Source organism: Ammospiza nelsoni, chromosome 16, assembly GCF_027579445.1.
Source record: "Ammospiza nelsoni isolate bAmmNel1 chromosome 16, bAmmNel1.pri, whole genome shotgun sequence".
In the NCBI taxonomy this organism is placed as follows: Eukaryota; Metazoa; Chordata; class Aves; order Passeriformes; family Passerellidae; genus Ammospiza; species Ammospiza nelsoni.
Genome location: NC_080648.1, coordinates 1,576,644 through 1,593,665, shown reverse-complemented (window position 1 = coordinate 1,593,665; position 17,022 = coordinate 1,576,644). Strand labels below are relative to the sequence as shown.

The following is a 17,022-nucleotide window of genomic DNA, read 5'->3' as shown; positions in this document are numbered from 1 at the left end:
GCCTGGATCTTAAATCAAAGATCTTCCTGTTTCTGTCAGAGGGTCAGAGTTTAGGGAGCCATATTAGCATTTATAGAATTATATACCTGTTGTTAAAAACAAATCCAAAGGATGGGGTTTTTTAATACAGTTAAATATATTTGATGTAGCGCAAAAATCTTGTCATTTGGTATTTTACCACAAAGATGGACCAAATCCTGCTAGATTGTTTCCAAGGGTGAGAGTTAGGAATTTACTGCTGGTGCTAAATTGGGTTGTGGGCAGAGATAAGCTCAAGGCAGAATGTACTCTCTGAGTGTCAGAATTTGAAAAATAATCCCAAACCTGAATTAACAATTGGAAGGAAAAATGAGAAATGATAAACAGCAAATTTGAATTCTTTCCCTTGGGCTCTGCTTGCATCGTGGGTCAAAAGTTCATGCAGCCACAGAGTGGTGGGAGCTGAAGGTAACACAGGCAGGGGTTTGGCACAGGGAGCTTCCCTTGCCTCTCCAGAAATGTGCTGGTGCCAGTGTCTGTTTACTTCATGCCAAACACATTTTAGGAACTTCATGTCACTTCTGAAGTCATTTGATTTGAAAATAAGAGGACATTTAGAGATCAGAAACCAAATTCTTGGAAAGAGATGGTTATTCCCCACCTCCACTGTGAAACCAAATATTTAATTAGGTTTCATTTCACAAGAGGTGGCCCAGTCCCTCCAAACATCTCCAAGTCACATGTTGAACTGCCAGCGTTCTTTAGGAGCTTTTTTTAAAGGGAAAACCTTTTTTGATTTGGGGTTTGTCCTAGCAAACCAGTCTTGGTGTGAGCCCTTGTTTGTGGGGAGCCCCAGCTGGTGCGGGGTCGCCGTTCCCATGGGGCCAGGCTGGGAGAATTAATCCTGCCCACTCCAGAACCCCAAGTCCCTGGAATGTTCCCATATTATTTGTGAAGCTTGGCCAGCTATTGTGTTGTCCCCTCAGGATTAGCACAAGGCTCTATTTCTGGTGATGAGTTGAGAAGACTTTCTTTCATAAATGTTCTCCTTATCTTGAGGCACATGGTGAGTGCCCTCAGTTTGTTTCCATGGAGACTTGGGTCCACCTAATTAAGGTGAAAATAAAAATGTGGTTTATTCGAAGACTTTACAAAGATGTGGTGCCAGGCCATCAGATAAACACTCTGTGTTCTTCTGATTTCTGGAAAAGTTCAGGTTTTAGGACTGGAACATAAATTTTAAAGCTTTGGGACAATTTGAAAAGGGAAAGAAGTCAGTTCTTGCCCTGAGTCCCTGCCAGCATTGGGACTTGGTTGTTTATGAAGATTGCAGGGTGTAATTTCTGAGGGAAATGGGTTTGTTTAGTACAGCTCTAATTATGATGCTGGAGAAATTTTATGTGCATGTGTGGGGAGAATCTGGTCAGCATTAGATACCTCGACATTTTTTCAGCCAGCCTTTGAAATCTCTATTCCACAGGCTCTTTCCAAAAAGCATTTCTTAAAAATGACGCTGGCCAAGGAGAGAGGAGGCTTTGGAGCAGGAGGGACCAAGTTCTTGTGGTGCATGGCACAGATTGCAGCTCTCTCCTCTGAGCAGGGCAGAGCTGCCCTGGGCTGGGGCCCTGCCTTGGCTCCTTGGGTTCCTTTGCCCCACAGCACTCCTGCCTTTGAACACAGAGAGGCTGGAGAGCAGCCCTGGAAGGGAACCTGGGGGTCTTTGCTTATCAGACCCTCTTAGTTTGATCATGAATGAATTATTAAGTTCTCACCTACCCTGGTGACACAAGTTCATTTATTTGTGCCTTCCCTCTGCCATGGTCAGGAGGGATTTTCCTTTTTCCCTTTGAGGAAAGCATGAGGAGAACAAAGGGTTGGATTTGCATGGCCTAATGCATCAGGAGAAATCCCTGCATTCATAACAAATGTGGATGTTCCTTCTGCTTTGTCCTGCCCCACTTGTCCTGCAGGAGAATTGTGTATTCAGAGGGAACAGGAACTCCTTGGTTTATGGGATTAAGATAAACCCACTTACTCTGCAATAACATTCACAAGGATAAAAATGCAATTCTTAGCCAAGGAACTGAACACAGTGTACATTATCCAATGGTAAAAAACCCCTGCTCCTAGCAGATTATCCTTAATACTTCCAATGTATAGTTAATGTTCCAGCTGTTAAGGCAGATGAATTGCATTTTTTTCACTGTGCATCTTTGCACCAGAGAATGTATTCTGGCATGGTCAAGACTTGGCTACACCTCTACATCTTGGACTATGTTCTGTTTGTACTTTTCTTGCTAAATGCCTTTTTTTCATTCAAGCCATTTGTGCACCACTTCAGCTGCCAAATGACTCTCCTGCTGTGGCAAATGCTAGGTCTTCCCCTTGTATGTCCAGATTTTGTTGGTTGTGCAGCATTTGTGAGCTCCTCACTGCTGTTGCTCTGGTGAGCTTTTAGGAGAGTGTGAGAAGCTGTGGGTGTGAACTCAGAGACTGTTCTGCCTTTTACTGGGGAAACCTGAGTTCAGAGGCAGAGAAGATTTTTGAGGGCATGTGTAGAAAATGCAGTAGTGGCTTTTGGATGTCTTGGTGTTGGTTTGGAGTCGTAAATACACAAATAAACTGTGGGATTCTTCAGCCCTGACTCCCTGGTGCTCATAAGAGGCCACAGACACAGTGATCTCCCCATACCTGCTGTCCTCCCTGCTCAGTGTACCCAGTTAGGATCTCTCCTGGCAGGAGGGTGCAGGTGAAGACTTTCACTCCTGCACCATGGAGCAATGACCAGAAATTCCCTAATTCCCTGTAGCAGAAGCTTTCATGTGGTTGCCAGTTCTTCATTAACCATGTTCCTCTCGGAGGGTCCTCCAGTTGCCCACCCACTCAGTCTGTTCAGTCATCCCAAGTGTTATTTCTCTGGGTGTGCACATCTGGTTTCACTCCACTGCCCAGGGAAGTGCTGCTGTACATTCTGTGTGCCATGGCTGCTTTCCCAGCATCCCAAGAATTAAGGCAGTGTGAGGGGATTTTACAAGTTCTCCAAACACAGGCACTGTTTTCCCACAGTAGCCACACCACATAATGCCTGTATGGAATGACATCTCCTCACAGAGCTGAAATGTGCACTTGTATGTGCCTTACTGCCCTCACAGAGGTACACAAGACAGTTTCCTTTATCTGGAGCCAGCATTTTCCCATGGGGAGCAGCTGAAGTAGCTTCCTATAGTGAACCTGTGAGAATTGAGCCAGCTCGTGTCCCCAGTGCCTGGTGAGCAAACTTCCACTGTGTGCTGCTCTGTCTGGGGAGCTGTGACCAGCAGCATTTCTGATCTGGAGGGTTCCCAGTGTGTGCTGGAGCTCTTGGGAGTGCCTGGCACAGCAAGCTGAAGTGTGGAAGTGCTCACAGATCCTTCACAGCCCCTCTGGCACATGCTTGGTGCAAGCTTCGTGCAGACCTTTCCAAGAACAGGGCTTTGGGGAAGCTCTCCCTTAAGACTATTCAGAACTGAGTATCTGAACATAAATAGTTTCTAAAACTATTTAAATTGGCTGACTGGAATCTCTGATGCCTTATCTCCTGTGCCTCCAGTGTTACTATTTCATATTTAAATCTGCTGCCTTCAGATGTATAATGACATTGGTTCCTGCTGTTATGCCTGCAGTCCTGTCCTGTTCCTGAGGGTCAGAGGAGTTGATGAGCTGCAGTCATGCCCTCCTAGCCCAGATGAGATGAAGCTTGGGAGCTGCCTGTGCTTCCCCCTCCCAGCCTGCATTGCATGTGAGCAGGGAGATGAGCTGGGCTGATCTTCCCAGGGCAGTGCCAGCTTTGGCCCAGCTCTCAGTGTGCCAGTCAGCAGGGCACTGGCTGGCCAGAAAGCTGATCCCAACTCACACCCTCACTGTGTCCTGATTTCATTGATTTCCCCACCAAACTGGAAGGGAATGAGGGGGCTCAGTGATCTGTCAGCTGCTCCTCCAGAAGCATTTCTTCATATTTGTGATTTACACAAATTCCTGGGGCACATCAGGTTTGTATTAGGACTGGGTGTAATTCTCTCCAGATTGCATAATGGGAGACAATTTAAGGAGCAAACAAGTGGAAGACAAAGTGGAAAGTCAGTTTTCCCTCGAAGCAGACATGTTTTCCTAGAATTGGGATGTCACAGTCACACTCCATTTCTGTCTTTACTGAGGCTTCAGTCAGTTTTAATCTTGGAGGAGCTGCAGAGGTGCCTGCTACTGCTTTGGAAGTTAGGGTTATATAATAAATATGCTTTTCCAAACAAACTTGTCAGTCTGTCAGCTTCTCCCAGTTTTCCATGCAGTATTTGGGGAGAATTCCAGGGAAATAGCTAAACAGATGGCCTATTCTGATCAAGGCATCCCAGCCTGCCCAGGTGCTGCAGGTGTTGGCCTGGAGTTCTGGGCATACATTCTCTTATGGTTGTGTTAGGATCTTGCTGTCCAAAACCCCACATTTCTTTGAATCCAGCATTGATTTTCCAACAAGGAGTAAATCTGATTAAGACCTGAAAATCATGCTGGTTCTGCTGTGAAATAGTTTGCAGCTTTTTGAGGCATGTCAGGTCTCTCTCCTTAAAAATACCTCTCCGAATGAAAATGTTGAGAATTATTCTTGCACAGATTTCAAGTGGGGGGAGGAAAGCAAGTTTGGGTTGTTTGAAACCTTATAGTTCCTGCTGAGCCTTATTTTTTATCAGGATATCTTAACACCTCTTTGCAGGGTGTGTGAGTACAATTAATGGGTGATAGGGCTGGTAGGAGAAGGGAAGATCCAGGAAATCCCTTCACCCACATGCAGGAATCAGCAATTCTGTAATGTTGGTCACCCAGGTGAGGCTAGACAAGGCACCATGTGAGCTCCTGGTCTCATCTCTGCAGCTTTTGTTGGTTGGTCACATAAATGTGGGGGGAAATGGTTCTGGAATGTATCTCTCTAATGGCTCCTTGTGTAATCCTCATTAAGGCTGGTTGACCATGATTTCCTCCATAAACACAGCTTTTGTCATGACAAATGACAGAAGTGCTAATGGTAATTCATTGTGGTTTGTGTGCCTTTATTGGGAGCAGGACAAGAGATTTGGTTTATGTCCTTCAGATTCAAGGATGGTGTGTATAAAAGTGGGGAACTGGGGGGTGTGGGACTGTCCTGCTGCAGCCTGAGGCCCAACTCCTGTTTCTGCCCTCTGGCCAGACTATAGAATCCAACTGGAGGTGTGGGAGGCACAACTTGCAAAGGATCCAGTGCCGCTCTGAGAACAGCAAAGGGGTCTACTGTTTACAGTATGATGATGAGAAGATCATCAGTGGCCTACGAGATAACTCCATTAAGGTGAGCCCTCCCCTTGGTCCTTGCCCTGGCTGTGGGTGGGGCCCTGCCCTGGAAGCTGCCTGTGCTTCCTGGTGTCTCTTCATGGGACAGTGCCTGGTTGGTGAGGGTGGCATGTCCTCACCCACACTCTGCTCTGGGCGCCTGGGGCACTGCCAGGGATCACGTCCATTAACCACAGACGTTGCCCTGAAATCAGTGTTCCCCAGGAGGGGGAGGTCTCTGTGTGCCACTGGCCTTGGCTGTTTCATTGCCAGGACTTTGCTTCCGTGCTCATCCTCCTGGCACTGCTTTGGCTGGCCAGGATTTGATCTCCTCATGGTGCTTGGTTATTTTTCACTGTTCTCTCAGAAACATACATCAAGACTTCCTAAAGCTGAAGGGAAGGACAAGGCCCACTGATGGGACACACTCACCCCTCATGGTTGTCCTCCTTTGCAGCTGTGACAATGTTCAAGTCTTGATCCATGTTCTTGATGTGGATAAGCCATTTACCCTTCTTGTTTCCTACAGATTTGGGACAAAACAAGCTTGGAATGTTTGAAAGTATTGACGGGACATACTGGCTCAGTTCTTTGTCTGCAATATGATGAAAGAGTTATTGTAACTGGATCTTCAGATTCTACAGTGAGGTGAGTGTTAAGTTCTTGTACAAAAATAATTTGAGTTTCAGGGCTGGGAATATTTTCAATAATCTCTAAATATCAGAAAACATCCCTACGATTAATGTGATATTTGTATTCCAGAAGCAAGATACTCATACTTGGCAAAGGATCACATTAAATAATTTTTCTTCAAAATCTGTTTTGTTCTTTTAGCATTAGGAATTTTGAAGGAATATGACCTGAGGGATTCAAGGCATATCCTGAAGTTTTGGAGTGGCTGATGGCCAACTATGCAATAATTTCTTCAATTAGGGTTTCTTTAGTGCCCTGTGACATGTTGCAGTTGTGACTCTTACTGAGAGGGTGTTCAGTACACATGGAGCACTGCCTGATGTGCAGCTCTGCTGGCAGTGAGGACACTTCAGCAGCCAATCTTCCTGCCTTGCCAGAGTTAGCCAGCCAGAGCTCTCCTGTGGAGACTGGGGCAGGCTTGTGCCTGTTCTCCCCCCAGAGCCATCACTTCCCGTGGGATAACACTGCTCTCTCCCACAGAGTCTGGGATGTAAATACAGGGGAGGTTCTCAACACGCTGATCCACCACAACGAGGCCGTGCTGCACCTGAGGTTCAGCAATGGGCTGATGGTGACGTGCTCCAAGGACAGGTCCATCGCCGTGTGGGACATGGCGTCCCCCACGGACATCACGCTGCGCCGCGTGCTGGTGGGACACCGCGCCGCCGTCAACGTGGTGGACTTCGATGACAAGTACATCGTGTCAGCCTCGGGGGACAGGACCATCAAGGTCAGTGGCAGAGCTCTGGTGTCTCTCTGTGAGCAGTGTCCTCTTGCTGGCTCTTGGTGACTTTGGGCACACAACTGCACTGGAGTATTTTCATGGAAAAGCAAAGCCCATTTGCTGTTTGAACTCTTTGTCTCCAGATCAGCTGCTCTGTTGAATGTGGCACATCCTGTGCCTTTTTCCAGTGGTATTTTTAATTTCACTTGGCAGTTCTGTCCAGACATGAAATTTCTCAGCAGTGCCTTTCCTCACCATGCCTTCCCAGCAGCTCAGCCAGGCTGTGCCATGTTTGAAGGATTCAAAGGCTGCATTTGACATACCAGAAGATTTGAGTTACCCAGAGTGCACTAATATAACAAAGGCATTTCCACCCTGCCCTCTGTGAACCAGAGCTGCCTTAGCCTGGGCCAAAAAGTTCTTGGCAGTCCCATGTCCAAATCTCTGCAGAGATCCTGCTGCACTCTGTTGGAAAATGAGGCACTTCATACTCTGTGTTACAATTTCAATTACAGTTCATTAAAAATGGGCAAAGTTGATTGAATCCTTTAAGGTTAAGACCAAGCCTAAAGGCCATTTGGACCTTCTCTTACTAAGAGCTTCCTAATAATTTTTTTGGTAAAAAAGTGTGAGGGTTTTTTGTTTGCTAACTCCAGTTTGAAGAATTATTTTTAACTTATGAAGTGTAATGAAGGTTTTGAAATTATTTGGAGCAGTCTGAAAATATTTTAGATACAGCCTCCAGTTCTTCTCAGTGCCATAGCAGTGCCTGTGCCTCTGTCCCTGCTGGGTCCCCAGTGGTGCCTGGGCCCTTGGTGTGGGTTTTCCCTCCTGTGTGAGCCCCAGGCCCCTCTGTCTGTGAATTCCTCGTGGTTTCTCATGTGGAAGGAGTGCTGTTTGCTGCAGCTCTCAGGGGTTTGTCCCTGTCCCCAGGTGTGGAGCACCAGCACGTGCGAGTTCGTGCGGACGCTGAACGGGCACAAGCGCGGCATCGCCTGCCTGCAGTACCGCGACCGCCTCGTGGTCAGCGGCTCCTCGGACAACACCATCAGGTGGGTGCCTCCAGCTGCTGGCCTGCCAACAGGGCCTTCTGTCCTGGAAACAGCATTTCCCTCAGTTCTGATGCTGCAAAGCTTCCTTGGCGTGGCTTGCCATTGGAGCAGATGGTTTATAAATGGGGCTTACCTCAGTGGGGGAGTAAAGTTTCACAACCTTGTGGAAGAATGGGATACTGAGGCTTCAGAGTGAACAAAACCTCTGATCTGCTGCTGTATTGCCTTGTCCTTTGCTGGGAGAGATGGAGAAGACATTGCTCTTTCGTTTTCTTATTTTCTGAACTTCTAATCAATGGCTTACAAAGAACAGAAAAAACTCAGTTGGGATTTCCCAGAATAACACACATCTGAGCTTTACTTGCATGAGATTCTGAATGCTTAAAATAATTTTAATATGTGTACTGTAGCTGCTCTGAATGACACTTCTTACAGCAAATTACATACTCCCCATAGCAAACCAGGCAGTAGGTGCTTAACCCTGGCTGTGGGAATCAGCCTTTCTCCTGTGTTCTCCCCAGGCTCTGGGACATTGAATGTGGTGCCTGTTTAAGAGTGTTAGAAGGCCATGAGGAGCTGGTTCGGTGCATCAGGTTCGACAACAAGAGGATTGTTAGTGGAGCCTATGATGGGTAGGTCTGAAAGCAGTTCCCAAAATTTAGCCTTTCTCTTGTGGGGCTCTCAGGAGTCTGCAGACCATTTCTGTGGGCTGATTGCAGGACTCCTCTCCAGGGTGCTTCTGGCTTGCTCAGCATCTGCGATGCATTGTGGATTCATGGCTGTTACATCCATATCCAAATTCTCCGTTTCTTTCTCTGCCTGGAGAGTTACTGAAAATAATTCTGGAACTGGGTTTGGCTGTAGTCTTTTATTTGGGCTCAGTGTCTGCCTGGGGTTGGTGGGCCCAGCTTCATTCCCACATTGCAGAGGGGTCTGTGTGTGCATTGTCAGCTTGTCTGTCACAGGTGTCACAGAGCCATCACTGGAATGGCTGCTGCAAAGAGACTCAAAATCACCTGGCTTTTACAAGCTTGAGCATTAGTATTTCTCACAGTGTGCTTGATCCTCAGGAAGTAGCTGTAGGGAAAACATGGCAAGCTTTCCAGGGCTTTGGATGTTATTTTCTATGTTTTCATAATTTCTTTCTTCTCTTACTTTTAGGAAAATTAAAGTTTGGGACTTGCAAGCTGCTCTTGACCCTCGTGCCCCAGCAAGTACGTTATGCTTGCGTACGTTAGTGGTAAGTAAAAGCTAATTAATTTGGAGCAGTCAGAGTTGTTTCAGTGCATTATTGGGGGATAGGTGGGAATGTCAGGATGGTTTATGAAGTCTATAGGGCTTAAGAATGAAGAAAAATTTATTATCATATCCTGAATGATTTGCATCTGAGCTTAAATGAAAGAACAGATTTTTCTGGTTTGAGATTCTCAGATACTCTGAAAAGAAACAGAAATCATGATACTGTATCAAATCACTGGTTATTGGTGTTTCCCTAATGTCACTGTAGGGCTGCTTTTAAATTTCCTCCTATTAAAAAAAGGGGCAAGAATATTTCCCAGACTTTTTTCCTAACACTTCACTTTGGAAGGAAGAGCTGGGAAGGGGAAGGAGGCTGAGTCCAACAGGTTGCCACAGGAACTCTCAGCCCCTCAGAGGACAGTCACATTTAAAGCTTAAGTTGCTTAAGGTATATTTTTCTTTGTAATGAGGGCTTTGGCTTATGACAGCAGACTTAATTAAAAATGGGGGAATGAATTCCTTATTCTTTCCACCCAAATGTGTGTGGAACTTTACTTCAGGAGTCAGTTTGACAAGCCCATAGCAACTCAGAGTCCTTGACTCTAGGTGATGCATGTGTTTAGCTTTTCCAGCACCTGGAGAAGTGCTTATGTGCCTGGAAATGCTTCTCCTTTTTCTTTCTCTTCAGTAGTCTTGGTATAGAGATGAGATTTAACTATTCTTTTATTTAGTTTTAGTGAAGAAGTTCTTTGTTTCTATGTTCTGTAGGTATCCTGTGGCTTAGGTTGGAGTGTGGGATCACTCTGCCAGCTTGGGTTAGTTCTCCAGTAAAGGCAGAGTCCTCACTTTAATGAATGTGGATAATGCACTAAAGGGGGAAGAGCCTTTTCTGGGCTTCTTGGGCCACTTTGAGATTTGTTGGAAGCTGCTGGAGCATGTGCTCCCCATCTTATGGCAGAGTTTGAGTTCCTGGCTGCTGCTGTGTGAGCGTGAGGATCCTCTCAGCAGGGTGGAGCTGTGATGTGCTGTTTGGGGCTTCACACAGAGTCAGCAGAGAATTCTTCAGGAGATGGAGCCCTGGCAGAGCATCAGTGCCAGCTAGGGCCAAAATTGCTGCCCCTTGGTGGACAGACAGCTTCCATCTGGAATAATCTCAGTCTGTGGCTGGGCTGGGCCCACTGAGGGAGGCTCAGGGTGCAGCACTGGATTTGGGAGCCGTGTGTTTCTGTAAAGAATTTATATACAAAAGCAGCTTTTCTTCTATCTGTGTATAATTATGAAGGTTTTTAGTCAGCATAGCAGAGTTTGAACATACCTTGTGTGTCCGGATCCCTGTGCGATACCAGTGCAGTGCCATGTTTCCCTCTTGCCTTGCTGACTGCTTGCCTCTTGCCCACAGGAACATTCAGGACGTGTCTTTAGGCTCCAGTTTGATGAATTTCAGATCATTAGTAGTTCCCATGACGATACAATTCTGATTTGGGATTTCTTAAATGTGCCACCGAGTGCCCAGAACGAGACCCGCTCTCCATCTAGAACATACACCTACATCTCCAGATAACAGTCTGCACTTTACTGCCCTCAGAAGGTAAGGCTCCTCACTGGCTGGGGCTGGGAAATGTCTGAAACATTCCCTCTGCCTGCAGCTTGGCTTAGTCAAACAAGCTGAGGTTTTCCTTAGGAGAATGAAACCTTTTTATGCCACTTCTTTCCCCATCTGGCCTTTGTGTGGTCATGCTCCAACATGTCCTGTTGGCTTCTCCCTCCTGTAAAGCCTCATGGTTATAATTGGGTGTTGAGGCATGTTAGAGAGAGCTGTCATGTATTCACAGCATTGCTGGCAGTTGAGGAGCCTTGGTGTATGGCACAGACATTCCAGCTGTCCCATCAAGTGGGAGCTGCTGGGGGCTCTCCACGGCCCTGCTGCCTGTGAGGAGCAGTGCAGGGATCTGAGCCTGGGGCAGGAGCAGCAGCTCTGTGAGGAGCACAGGTGGCAGGGAGAGCTCTCAGAGCTGTCTGAACCAGAGCCCAGAACTCGCTGGAGTTTGGTTCCCTTTCCCAGTGACTGCAGTCAGTGCTCAGAGCCCTTTGTTGGGATTCTGGATTCTTCTCTCTGCCAACAATTGCACTTCAAACTACACCTGCCTGTGAGTGCTGGGGCTTGGAACACAGGCACTGCCTTCCAGAGCTCAGCAGGCTCTGCCAGTGCTGCCCAGGAATGGGCACACCACAGCAGGAGGAGCTGGGAGTGACATTGCCCCAACAGGAAGGATTTACTTTGTTTGAAGTAGATAATGAGCACTTTGTTTAAATGTGGTGTGGAAAGCCTTCCTGTAAGAAAGGATTTTCATTATCTCTCTGGATACATTTGTCCCTGCTGTGGCAATGTATTCCTCAGGGTTTTGCACTCCTGCAGGACCTGTCAGGCTGGGAAATCCCTTCCCTTGTGGAGACACACTTGGAGGTGCTCCTGCTAAAAGATGAGTTTTCTTTCATCTCAGGAAGGGTTAGCTGCCTTCCCTGCTACCAAACTCCTTTAAAAGCACCAGGGCAGCCTCCTCTGTGGATCTGACCCTGGGATCTGTTTGCACATTGCTTTGGGGTCTGAGCCAGCAGTTGGCCATTGCCAGGCTGAGCTGCCTCTCAGCATTCCTGGAATAAGGAAGAGCTGTAATGCTGTGAACATGGGCCATGTGCAGAATCCCAGCTAAACCTTCCCTTCACAGCAGGTTTTAAGAACCCTGCTGCAGGGGTAGCTTAGTGACAGTCATGGAGTGGCTCATCCTGCCTGGGGCAGGACAGGGACACCTGGAAAAGCTGCATTTTATCAACAGTCTCCATCTGCCTTCCAGTCCTGCATCAGTTGCATCCTTGCTTCTGTTAACTAAAATGATAATTTGAGATGGACAAAATCTGTTTTTAAATTACAGATTGGGCATAGGTCTTTAAAAGCCACATATAGGGTGTCTGAAACACAAAAAAATCACAGAATCATAGACTATGCTGAGCTGAAGGGACCCACAGCCCCTGGCCCTGCCCAGACCCCCCAGCAGTCCCCCCTGTGCATCCCTGGTGTCTAAAGGCTCCTGGAGCTCTGGCAGCCTCAGGGCTGTGCCCATTCCCTGGGCAGTTCCTGAGGAGAAACTTTTCCCAGAATCCAGCCTGGCCCTGCCCTGGCCCAGCCCCAGCTGCTCCCTCAGCTCAAGAATGAGGCGTTGTGTAAAATTCCTGTCACTCCTTGAGCAGCGCCGTGCTGGTGCCATTTGGCCACGTGGCACACACAGCTCCACCTCTGGGTTTGCCAGGGCAGGGGGAGATGCTCTTGGCAGGGGGTTGTGCTGCTCACACCCTGCACCCTTGGCAGCTGAGCACAGCTCAGCCTGCCTGGCCCAGGAGGCACAGCTGGGACCACACAGCCCCCAGGTCCTGCTGTTGGCAATGACGGTCCCTTAACAGCCATTTCCTCTACTGCAGAGATGCTGTGATGTCACTTCTTGACAGGTTTGTCTGACTTGAGAATCCAAAACGCCTAAATCTACATAAATTATGGTCAAACAGCTAATATTTCATCATGACATTTAATGAAACAGTTTTATAAGCTTTCAAACATCACAGTCTTGCGAGTTTTGAAGCAGCCCTGCACACGTTTTTACAGGCTTTGCAATGTGAGGCTCTTCAAAGTGGATCAATTTTGACAGTCCTGGCAGTTGGCTGTGAGAGTTTTATTGCTTTCTGTTGAATTCCTGTTGTTTATTGTAACATGATAAAAATTGTTACCATATGATAGTCTAATATTCTGGTATTAAGCATTAGGCCTTGGGCTGAGGGAAGGGAAGTCAAGAGCAAGTGCCTAAGGATGTTTTAACCTTTCATGGGAATGTCATATCAGAAGAGGGAAGTTCTCCCTAGTCCATTAAAGGTGGTTTTGGGAAGTGGCAGGTAAAATCAAAGTTCAGATTTAATAACACTCAGACCTTACACTGATAACAGAGCCACCAGGCTGGAAATGGGATTATCAAAGTATTTGAGGGTTTTGTCTGTTTTCCTAAAAGCTGCTCATGTATTAAAGCAGCTGAAATTGCCTCCTGTGCAGTGGGAGGAAGAGAGAACCATCAATCCCCTGGCCATTTTGGGTTGGGTTCAGGGGGCTGGGCTGGGACTGTGGCTTTGTGAGAGGAGACTGCCCCTGGGTCACTGCCAAGGAGCAGAGCTGTGCAGGGCCTGGCTCCTGCTGCAGTGGGGCTCAGAGCCCTGCCAGCAGCCCTGGCTGTCCTGCATCTGTGTCACCTCCTGCACATGCCCTGCCCTTCCCCTCCTGGCCTGGATGCAAAGGATGCTGTGGGCCTGAGTGCCTGGGGATGCTGCTTGCTCTGTGCCTCCTCTCAGTTCACTTGTCTTTTGTCTTTTTCAGGGTTCCACAGTCTTGAACTACTGGATTTTTGGCTACTACATGCCTGAAGATGATTGACAGCTAAAGTCAGAATTGGTTCTAGATGCTGTGTAGATGCAAAGCAGCACAATTCTATATCTAAATTTCTTAATCTTTCCTGCTCTCAGTGGTCGTCTTTGAATTTGCTACAAATTCACTGACTTGGAGTAGATGAGTTTCAGAAGCCTATCCTTCCCTGCTGTGAGAAATCCAAAGCTTCACATGTAAATTGTCTGTAGAAACTGAACTCTGATGGCTTGTTTTTCAGATATAAATCAGAAGTCAAGAAAGGACTTGGCCTAATTTATATTGCTTTGCACTTTTGTCTGACTTTAAAGGAAAAAAAAAAACATTCTCCAGTGAAATTTGGGTGCCAAACACATGCCCAGAATGTACAGAGCTTTGCTTTCCAGTCACCACTGTCCTTTAGGCGTTCCCCATGGCAGGTTCAGAGCCCGTTCTGTTCCATAGGTGTACGTTGGACTCTTAGAAATATTTCTGAGTTGCTCAGTAATATTTTTGGATTACAGTTTACTTGTTTCTGCACCAATAATTTCTTTTAAATTAAAGATTCCCTGTAATTCAGGCTAGGTTATCTGAACTAGTTGTATAGCACTGTCTTTTCCTTTGCCCCGTGCTCTGTACTCCCCGTCCTGCGCTTCCTGATGTTTGCTGTAGTCCCCTCCTTCCCTGTGTGCTTCCCTCATCTCGGATACTGTGTAAGCATGTAGATACCTTGTACATACAGCAGAGCCTCTGGTGCCAGCCTCAGGGTGTCCTGACACTACACACCTAACACTCAGCGTGGTGGCACTTGGCAGCAGGATGACCCGACCCCTGGCACTGGTGGTGACATGATTACCTAGACACTGTCTCTGCAAAAGGAGGTTTTCAGTATTCATTAGTTGGGGTTTTGTTTTTGTTTTGGTTATTTTTTGTTTGTTTTTTTTTTAATGGGAACTACATATTTTAAAATGTAATTTCTAAACTTTTTAAAAATTAAAAACTGTTTAATTTATGTTCTGTATCTTATATTTTTGTGCCGCGGGGTTTGCAGCTGTGTGTCTCTGACACCAGTGGGGCCTCCCAGCCCCTGCTGATGTCCTCGGTAGCATTAGTTTGGCTGCTCAGTGGAGAAGATACCATGGGCCAAAGTTCCATTATTTGTGTTTGATTTGTGACACTTGGTGACGGTGAGAGGAGCTCGTTCCAGTCACCGCTCTGCTTCCTGTGCTGGTGTCCCGGGAGGATCGGCTGCCGTGTCCTGGCTCCTCCATGCTTTTGTTAGGGAGCCTCCATAGCTGCTTCTTCAGTTCTCTCAATGTCCCTGTCATCTGTGTGGCCACACAAAGCCCTGGTTGTGCCGGGGCCGGGAGGAGCCGTGCACATGGTGGATTCACTCGTGTGTGGGAGGGCTGGGCTGGCACGGGCTGTGCTGCCTCCCCTGTCTGTGTCTGTGCTGTTCTGTGCTGGCAGCAGCTCTTGGCTCTGTGGGGTTGTTGCCTTTCCCTGTGCAGTCCTGGGGCAGGGTGGGGGCAGCTCGAGGTGTCACAGCCCAGCCCCTCACAGGGTCCCTGCAGGGCTCCCTCCCCGCCCTCCCTGTTCCTCCAGCTATTTATTCATCCAGATGAGCGAATGTGATGAAGTCCAGAAGAGCAAACTCGCTCCTGAGCGTCCATAAGGTCACTTTTTGGTAAGCTTGACAGTAGTTCGTGCAAGTGTCTTACTTTACCCTTCTCATCTAATAGCTTTAATATTAAACCGTTTAAAAAAGATCTGTTGCAGCCCTGAAGAAAAAGGTTCTTTGTTTCTGAAGAGCGGAGTCCTTTTTTTAAAAATGCATGTGTAAGATTTAAATTCCTGTTTTTCCTTGGGAGATAATGGTATTTGGACATGCAGTCTAAACTTCTTTGTGCTTTGTGTAACATAGCAGTGGACTTTTGTGATTGGCACCCAAGGAACTCGACTCCTGGGATTCATGGTAGTGATCCTGGCTGCACTCTGGACTTTGTTTTGCTAACCATAATTGAGCAACTGTACATTACTGCGATATTAATGTTTCAAAGCACTGGGATAGTCTAATTCTAACTTGTAATTATGTTTGCCAATTATCTGTTTGGAAAGTTGGTGTATGAACAGCTTCTTGAAACTGTTAAATTGTACAGATATCGTTCATGATCTAAAGCTTTGTACTGTGGAATGTGCTTAATAAAAAAAACGTTTGAACTTAATTTGTCACATGAATGGATGAGTGATGTCACCTCAGCAGGGTTTGGGTGTGAGTTAAGGATGGTTTGGAGCAGCCTGGCTGGGGGGTCCCTGCCCAATAAATGCCCTTGCAGCCCAACCCCAGGGGCAGACACGGCCTGTGGAGCCCAAACCCATCTGGCACAGCCCAGCTCCTGCTCTGGCACAGGGGTGGTAGCTGCTGTTCCCCCCTTCCCTTTCTTCAGGACAAACTGGGAGGAACACTGAGACCTGGAGCTGAGCTCATTCACCCATCACAGAGGTCTGAACCCCACTGCCTCTGCAGGAACATCACAAGGAATTTTTCTTACTTTACTAAGATTGCAGATAGAATTTTTAAAATACTCCTCATCTCCTGGCTTGTTGAAGCAGCCTCCATGCCTTGAGCTGTGCAGAGTCTTCCAGGGCTCTGACTCAGGAAAAGCTTTGCCTTGGGCTTTCCTTTGCTGTGCAGTGACTTGTTCAGTGCTGGGTTTGGTGGGTGTTTCTGGGAGACACTGACCTGAAAAGGTTTTGGAGGTGCCAGAAACTCCACTATAAACATGAGCAGTTCTGGCTCAGCACTGGCAAATCCAGGCCTCAGGAATGGCTCCAGTGCAGATGACTTCTTGCTCTCCTTGCTCCACTGGTGATTCTGGATGGGAGTGTTGGGAGCAGCGTTGCCTCTGTCAGGCTGAGGCTGCCCCTGCAGCTGGGTGAGTCCAGGTCCCTCTGGTGCCAGGAGAGCTCTGTGGGAGCACAGCCTGGCCCAGCTCAGGATGGGGTTCTGAAGGCCTTGCTGGATATCATTATCCAAATAAGCCACAAAAGCTCTGGGATGGATCTGCAGTGTAAACCTTGAGGTCAGGCTTTAACATTCCAGCACACCTGGGTGGCCTTTGGGTTTGGTTGTTTTGTGGGTTTTCCCTTGCAGCTTTCATGGTTGGCTGTAATTCCCACTAGAGAATTTCCCAGGGAAGTCGTGGAGGCCCTGGGTGCTCCCACCCATCCTGGGGGATTTGAGGCCCCTTTGGACTCTCCCCACACCCTGTCCTGAGCGTGGAGTGCTTGTGGGGCTGGGCAGTGCCCTGGGAGGGCGGGCAAGAGGGCAGGGCTGGACCCCAGGGACCCCCACAGGCACTGGGGTCTCACTCAGGCCCAGCAGCTCCTGCCAAGTCCTTCCCAAACTGTGGATGGGGCTGAAGCAGCACAATTCCAGAGGGGAAAACTCCATAAAACCTGGCCTTGGGCACTGCCAGGGATCCAGGGGCAGCCACAGCTGCTCTGGGCACCCTGTGCCAGGGCCTGCCCACCCTCACAGGGAACAATTCCTCATTCCCAATATC

The 17,022-nt window shown here is 47.7% G+C and overlaps 1 protein-coding gene across 5 annotated transcripts in view; it reads left to right on the top strand.

Annotated features, from left to right (window-relative positions):
- The window catches only part of FBXW11 (F-box and WD repeat domain containing 11), a 56,706-nt gene extending 41,025 nt beyond the window's left edge, over window positions 1–15,681 (top strand). For all 5 annotated transcript variants that reach the window (XM_059483518.1, XM_059483519.1, XM_059483517.1 and 2 more), the window contains 8 exons: window positions 5,195–5,332; window positions 5,843–5,961; window positions 6,487–6,736; window positions 7,664–7,782; window positions 8,304–8,414; window positions 8,944–9,022; window positions 10,421–10,609; window positions 13,433–15,681. In XM_059483518.1, the coding sequence (XP_059339501.1) occupies window positions 5,195–5,332; window positions 5,843–5,961; window positions 6,487–6,736; window positions 7,664–7,782; window positions 8,304–8,414; window positions 8,944–9,022; window positions 10,421–10,582 (978 nt within the window). In that variant the 3' untranslated portion in view covers window positions 10,583–10,609; window positions 13,433–15,681. The remainder of the gene's footprint in view (window positions 1–5,194; window positions 5,333–5,842; window positions 5,962–6,486; window positions 6,737–7,663; window positions 7,783–8,303; window positions 8,415–8,943; window positions 9,023–10,420; window positions 10,610–13,432) is intronic.
- Window positions 15,682–17,022: the final 1,341 nt, after the last annotated feature.